This window comes from Streptopelia decaocto, assembly GCF_964273445.1.
Source record: "Streptopelia decaocto genome assembly, chromosome: 1".
In the NCBI taxonomy this organism is placed as follows: Eukaryota; Metazoa; Chordata; class Aves; order Columbiformes; family Columbidae; genus Streptopelia; species Streptopelia decaocto.
This window is the reverse complement of record NC_138663.1, coordinates 200,375,620-200,383,618: the sequence shown is the minus strand read 5'-3', so window position 1 is coordinate 200,383,618 and position 7,999 is coordinate 200,375,620. Positions and strand designations below refer to the sequence as shown.

Below are 7,999 nucleotides of genomic sequence, written 5' to 3'. Positions count from 1 at the left end.
CTAACTTCCCAAACTCTCACAAAGAGGGTTTTCCTACACTACCTGGCTTCTCTGTCTTGTAGAACAGAAATGGGCTGCAGTCCCTGCTTCTCTCACATGCTTTGGCATGTTAGTTTAAATCTTGCTATACTGAACAGATAGGCCAGATCTTGCACAGCTGAAAGCAGGCAATGGGTTTGATTTACAGCAGTTCAGAGTATGTCCAAGGTTAATGCAGTTCTAAAAATACCCCATCACCACTTTCCTCTTTGAAATACATAGCATTATATGTTTAGTTACTCAGCATTCTCAAAGGTTTATTTGTTGGTAAAGAGTTGGGATCTGCTGTCACCGGATTGGAGAGTGTAGTTCACAGGCTCTGCACATTTGGGTTCTCCGGCAAAACAGAATAGAATAGAATAGAATAGAATAGAATAGAATAGAATAGAATAGAATAGAATAGAATAGAATAGAATAGAATAGAATAGAATAGAATAGAATAGAATAGAATAGAATAGAATAGAATAGAATAGAATAATGGAATGGAATGGAATGGAATGGAATGGAATGGAATGGAATAGAATAGAATAGAATAGAATAGAATAGAATAGAATAGAATAGAATAGAATAGAATAGAATAGAATAGAATAGAATAGAATAGAATAGAATAGAATAGAATAGAATAGAATAGAATAGGAGTAGTATAGAATATAGAATATTTTTGTTGAATGGGACCAACAACTATCACCTTGTCCAACTGCCTGAGCAATTCAGGGCTGCCGTGTTGCAAATGTTAAAGGAGGGACTGGGACTTGGCTTAAGGGGTCAAAGCAGGCAGGAGGAAAGGTTTTATTCTGCCTATCAGTGATACAAAGTACTCTGACTCCTGTGGCCTTGATAAAGGGTAGTAAAAGAACACTGGATTCAAAGTGAGAGACTGGTAACGCCTTGTGAAAGGACAGGGTACCTGCAAGGAGAGGTAGACATTTCGTTCTCTTTAAATGCTCAGGCGAGAAAGACCTGCACAAGGCTTAAAATAGTTTCAGAAATGTAAGTTTATTACAGCAAATTGGGAAAAACAGTTTGTCTTTTTTTTTTTTTCTTTCCATTTGTCGTCATCTATAAAATGAAGATTTTTATCACTTCACTGCTGGCTGGTGTCAGCTGAATGTGGAACTGGGCACCCGGGTGTGACATTCTAGCTAATTTCCACAGCACAGGGAGAATTATTGCTTTCTTGTGCAATACAAGGTACCGTTTTTTGAATGCCCATTTTTTTTCCATTATTTAAAATCAGATTTTCTTCTAAGAACATTGAGTTCTGCAAACTACTCCAGAGAGCTGCAGTCACATCAATTTTATTAGCTACCACAAGAAGGACACGTCTCGCTCATCTTCGAATGTACCAAAATTGTGCAATCACCAGAGAATATCTTGCAGAGAAATGTTCCACTTTTATTACTTGCTATCACAGATATCATCTGTTCTCTCCAAGCAGTTCCTTTATGAACTGATTCCAGAGAGCTAACACCTCAGTTGGCATGAAATGTCTCAAACGTCTGATCTGAGAAGTACCCAGGTGCTTTACGGGACAAGAGAGCAACATCATAGACAAATTACAAAGTCTATCAGTGGGATACTTGCCACTTGCAATAACGCAGAGATGCTCTGATCAAAAGGTCCTGATCCCAACTTAGTGTTTGATTATCAGTGCTTTGACTGTGGATGGTATGTCCAACATTTTCAAAAGCAGCTTTTTGTGTCTTAGTTCTCTGCTCGAAGAAAAGCTTTCTGAATATTCATTACCTTCTCTTAGGAAAGAAAAATAGTGTGATTTAGGACTGGCAACAGATGCTGAACTAACAGGTTGGTGTTTGTCATCTACATATGGAAAGAATAGGCATCAATTCTTCAGCTCTACCTTAGAAAGAGTGCCTCCAATGTAGGAGACACCGCTCTGTTGATGAATGTCCATCCTACCTTCTACTTCTTTGAGGGTATTTCTGCAAAAAAAAATGCATTTGTGAAATAAATCTCTTCATTTATTCTGAACAGACCTTGACCTGTCAGACCCCAGCTCAGAAGGGATACCCTCCTACCCTGTTGCACTGGATCTAAGCTGGCAACCTAAAGGTCTATATCTCAACCATTTTCATGCTGCTAAGAGACTTAGAAAAGGGGGAGGTAAGCCTGATGTGATTAGATTGTCGCTTTAGTGTTCCAATACCAGCAAAACACACACATGGCCCCAGTGGTGAAAAGGCTTAGTCATGCAGATAACAGTGACATACATGCAGACAACCCTGTCCTGCAAGCTGATCCAAAGCCAGCCTGACAAAGAGAGTTCCTTCCCGGGAAGAGTTGGCTTTCTCCCCTTCAGGGCTCCAAGCCGTTGTCATCAGCCAGCATCAAAGATGCAGCCTTTTCATGTCACCTCCTGCAGAACATCCTTCTTGGTTTTATCATGTGTGGTTGCACAGTCCTTAAGCAGGACAGAGCTCCACACCTTCCCACCATTTTAGCTCTGGCCAAATCTAAGATTTCCCTGGGCCAGTGTTTAGCTCACAGCTACTATTGGCTCAACTGCAGAGATGTCCGTCTTTCCCGCCTGGATGTTGGAGGCTGAGGGAAGGACATGGGAGACCTGCAGCCTCTTGAAGTTGCTGTTTTCTGGCCAAGCCAGTCGGTAGGATGGGACTGTGGAGGGAAGCCTCCGTTCTGCGGGTCTGGGAGGTTTCCTGCAGATGTTGAGCAAAGCCTTCAGTTCTGATCGGAAGCTGTCATTGAGCCAGCAGTAGATGAAGGGGTTGTAGCAGGTGCTGCTCATAGCAAACCAGTGAAAGGCAAAGTACAGGGCATTGTTGGTGTGGATGGTCTGGCTGGAGAGGAGGACAACGTAACAATTTAAGGGGAACCAGCAGACTGCGAAGAGGATGACAACAAGCATCAGCATCTTTATGGTCTTCTTATTCTTTTTGCGAAGGGCAAAGTACTGTTCAGCGGTGACATCCCCAATGACATTGCGCAGCCAGAGTTTCTTGGCCACTGTCATGTAGGCAGCAGAGATGATCAGAAGGGGCAGAACATAGAGCAAAATGAAGGTGGTTAAGTCGAGGTACTTCCAAAAGAGGTCAGAAGGCTCAGGGAAATCTGGCAGGCACAGGCATCGGGTGACCTCCTCACTGCAAGTGGAGATACCAGGCACGCGTGAGACTGAGTTCTAATGGGCAACGTGTGAGAAATACATCAGAAATTGGGGGGTAGGAGCGAGAGGGCTCCTGCCACAAAACCTGGGGGCAGACCCTTGGTTTATGCACATTCATCACAGCGGAGCTCTGATGCCCAAGGATTTGAGCCATGGAGCAGCCTGCGAGCAATGTGGTGATCACTTCTCATGGGTATTCATGACCTTATGATAACTTTATGAATTTCACCAATTACAATCTTTCCAGCTGCACAGAAGTAGGTTTTTATTCTCTGTCCTTTGGCAAACAGAAACACAGTCTCTGCACATATTAAGGACATTTCCCTCATTAAAGCACTTTCCAAATATCAAGGCTCATGACAGCATTTTATGGAACAAGCAGCTGAGGCAGGTTTTTTTCACTCTCTCAGGGCTAAAGAGGAGATTAAACCCTGTTAGGTTTTAGTTTTTTCCCCATTTCTGGTCTGCCCAAACAGGTCAGATTGGTACATTGTATAAAATGCCAGTGTATACAGAGAGAGGGTCCTGGCCAGATCCCCTAACTTCTTAGCCTATTTCATGTGATTATTGTGACAGAACAAAGATAAGATAATGAAATATAAAAGCAAGGAGAATATCAGCCATTGCAAAAGGAATCTGACAAAAAATAGGTGACATTCATATTAGACTGACCTCAACATAAGCTCAAGGCTTGCAGTAGCAGATGCCAAATTATGACCACTGAGTTTGGCCTCCAAGGAGGCTGCAGAGGAGAGCAAAGCACGTCCTTACCTGTACTCAAAAGTAAAGAGCTTTTGGTAGATAGCATGTGGTAGGGAAAAACATGTTGCCATGATCCAGATTACAGAGATGTAGATAACACCTTTTGTAGTAGATATGTGAGGTTTCAGAGGGTGCATTATAACCTGTGCAAAATAAACCAATATTCAGACTTATGCTATTTCAGGAAATAATTATATAATTGCTTTCATATAATCTTCCAGCCTTAAATCTACTACTTAATGTGGAAATGCAGCATGCAAACAGTACTGGCTTCACCCAGCTCCCATTGACTGTAAGCTCTACATGAAAATCTGAATTATTCCCCCATGGAAATGGGTGAAGTCAGAACCCAGTCCTACCCTCTTATTTCAGTATTTACATCTATGTGGGGAGAACTGGGTTCCAGTGGGTCTTGCAGATGTTCATTTTCAGGTTCAATTTACTTTATCTCAAAAAAAAAAAAAAAAAAAGGGAGAAAAATCATCTCAGATTCTTCAGTATCAGTAACCCAAAGAGCCCCAGGTTTGTGATTTAACCAGACCTCCCTGGGGAGGCTCCAGACAGCCTGTGCATTTTCTGGAAACTTAGACGCTTTCTAGCAGAAAATATCAACTGTCCCGGTCTGCTTTGTGTGGGTTTTGGGTGACTCCACACTGAGAGTGCCTGACTGTCCCCAGTCCCCAGTTTTGAGCCCATTACCAAGAGCAAGCCCCAGCTCTGCTGGTGGCAAACACCAGCATGGTACAGTCAGCTCCACAGTATTCGGTGCAACAAGGGGTGAGACATCCCAGAGCAAAGGGAGACAGAGCTGCAGAAGACAACTGGGATGTCCCTGCATCCATGGTGCTGGACAAACCACCCCAGAGGGGATGTGCCCACATGAATTCCTGTCAGGATCTTGGATTTCTTCCTTTATTGAGAGCTACTGGCTTATCTACTGCAGAAAAGCTCCTGCTCCCCAGCTTGAAGTGATCACAAGGCAATGGACATCTCCCATCTCCCACTTTGCTGTGGGCTTGAAAACATTATTTCCATCTGACAGCAAGAAGTGCTCCCCTACCCTGCCAGCTACTTGTGCACCTTACATTGATCTGGGAGCTGAAAAGGAACGGACATAGGACCATCCTTGCTCACTTTAGTTATGCCCTCCCCAGCTTTCCGTCTGTCTGCTCGGGGAGCTCTCACCTGGTGCCTGTCCACGGCGATGGCTGTGAGGGTCAAGGCAGAGACGTGGAGGGAGCAGTACTGCGCAAACCTACTGACATGGCACATCCCCTTCCCGAATATCCAGGTACTGTTCACAAAACGAGCCTAAAACCAGAATACCGTTAGTTTTATGCACCCACATGCACATCCACATGCTTACAGATACCTGAGGCGCCTCTGTGGCACAGCAGTAACCTCCAGGACAACACAGCGGGGCAGTACCAAAGGTGTTTGTTCTGGTTTATTCACAGTGCGTCCTTCTGTAGTCTAACTATTGAGTCAGTACATTTGCTTTTCCTTTTTAAGCCCTCCTTACAGGATAGGCTGACCTATACACCTTATATTTCTTCAAAGCAAACTACAGCTTTTCAACACAGTTTGTGAAATGATGCTGAGCATTAATCTTTCTTTTTTTTCAAGAGGTTTGTAGTGTTTCCTTGTAAATACTTCAAAGAAGGGAAGGAAAAAAAAAGACCAGATACTACAAAGTACTAAGTAATTGCTGGGAGGTTATTATTGTTCAAGTACTATCAGGGCCACTTTTAACAAATGGATAATTTCAGATCTTCTACTACATAAGAGCAATTAGAGAAGAAAAAGACATGGAGTTTTCCAAAGATAACTCCAGTCACTGTAATTCAGACATCCATGCACTGCCTATAGTAGCATAAAGAATAAAGGCCACCGAAGTAACCGTGAAGCCTTTATGTCATCTCTGCCCCGATCTTACCAGTGTAAAAGGTGTGTTGAGGAGCGTGATCATGATATCGGCTACAGCCAGGTTCACGATGAACAAGCTGGTGGCGGAGTGCATGCGCTTGGTCTTGATGACAACGTGACAGACCAGGACATTGCCGAAGAGGGAGAAGATGATGATGAAGGAGTACGCCGTGACCAGCAGGGCTTTCACCGTGATGCTCTGCGACTCCGCTCCATACCGGCTCCTGCCCACAAAGCTCTGCCAGTCAGCCAGGCTGTCGTTATCCCAGGAGAAGAAACCCGAGATGTTCGGGATTACAAAAGATTCCTCCGGGCTCCCGTTGAGTGGCAACTTTCCTGGGGTCGCAAAGGCGTTAACCAAGTGAGGGAGGGAGAGCCAGACAAAACAGGGCAACATCTCCAAAATGCTGCTCTGCTCCTCCAGTTTGGCAATAGTTCATTCGCTATTGCAAATAGCGGAGCGGAGCTTACGCCGTGTGCCGGGAGAGCCGTCCCCCCCTTGCTGCAAACATGGCACGCAAGCAGGAGCAGGGGATGCTCCTGTCTCCCGCAGCCGCTGCTCTCCTGGCTGTCTTGCTGCTACTTTTGCTCCTTCAGCCGGTTTTATACCCCCAAACAAGCTCCGAACCGGGATCTTCTGCAGCCATTGGGCTGCATGACATTATTTCTGCTCTGACGTGCTGCTTTTCCACGCAGTCATGCTCCCCCAGGTGCTACTCCAAGATAAGTACGGCTGTGAGAAATGCAAATCAGTCTCTCCAGTTGTCAGCATCCTTCTTCTCTATCTGCAGCCCAGCTCATACAAATTCTGTGCTGTTTATAAACCAGCAGTGTGTGTGGCAGCTCTGCTCTCTTCCAGGATACAGTTCAAGTTTAAGCTCAGTTTTAAAGGTCTGTCAGGCAAGTTTCAGCCTATTGATTTCACAGCATGACCCTTACTAACTAGCATGGAACAAGGGGATAAAACATTGTGAAAAACAAGTGATTTTATGTACTTATGGTAATTTTTCCAAATACTTTTTTCCCTCAGGGACACAAATACTTAAGCTTTCCCTTGGCAGGGATTTCCTTTTGGCCAAGGGAATAAGAAGTTTGATGCGAAACTGTGCTTTCTGGCATTGGTAGGAATACAGAGGTAGTTGCAAAGAGGTGATTATAAGGGACAGAGGACAGCAAAGGATGTCCCAGACCAGTGAGTCCAGTATACACAGCAACAGGGAGTCGCATGCTGGACCCAGCACAGCATTGCCAGTGGGGACAGAGAAGTGATTGTCCCGCTCTGCTCTGCACTGGAGCGGCCTCACCTGGAGCACTGTGTGCAGGGCTGGGCACCACAGGATAAACAGGATATAAGGACACAGGAGAGTGTCCAGAAGAGGTTGTGAAGTTGGTGAAGGGTTTGGAGGTGAAGCCGTATGAGGAGCGGCTGAAGTCACTTGGTTTGTTCAGCCTGGAGGAGACTGAGAGGAGACCTCATGGCGGCAACAGCTTCCTCACAAGGGGAGGAGGAGGGGCAGGTGCTGAGCTCTGGTGACCAATGACAGAACCCGAGAGAATGGCAGGAAGATGTGCCAGGGGAGGTTTAGGTTGGACATTAGGAAAAGGTTCTTCCCCCAGAGGGTGCTGGACACTGGAACAGGCTCCCCAGGGAGGTGTCACGGCCCCAAGCCTGACAGTGTTCAAGAAGAGACTGGACAATGTTCTCTGACACATGGTGTGAACTGTGGGGTTGTCCTGTGCAGGGACAGGAGTTGGATTCGATGATGCTCGTGGGTCCCTTCCAGCTCAGGACATTCTGTGATTCTATGATATACTTTGCCTAGGAGTTGCCTGCAACTTTAAGAGTCCCCTTAAGACCTTAGTGAAACAATAAACTGGATAAATTAAGGCTTTATAACCAAACAGGTTTAATTTGGTGTGGTGGGTTGACCTTCTGGGGCTGCCAAGAGCCCACCAAACCACTCACTCCCCATCCTTAGCAGGACAGGAGGAGAAAATTAGATGAAAAGCTCATGGATTTATATAAAGGCAGTTTAATGGAAAACAGCAAAGGTCGTGCATGAAAGCAAAGCATAAAAAGATTTCTTCTCTATGTCCCATCAGCAGGTGACATCCAGACACCGCAGC

At 45.1% G+C, this 7,999-nt stretch overlaps 1 protein-coding gene across 1 annotated transcript; it reads right to left on the bottom strand.

Annotated features, from left to right (window-relative positions):
• Positions 1-2,536: 2,536 nt before the first annotated feature.
• Positions 2,537-6,269, bottom strand: GPR83 (G protein-coupled receptor 83; the record flags this gene model as incomplete). Its single annotated transcript, XM_082076200.1, has 4 exons — positions 2,537-3,161; positions 3,956-4,089; positions 5,132-5,257; positions 5,883-6,269. 4 exons carry the CDS (start codon positions 6,267-6,269, stop codon positions 2,537-2,539), a joined length of 1,272 nt encoding a protein of 423 aa, XP_081932326.1.
• Positions 6,270-7,999: the final 1,730 nt, after the last annotated feature.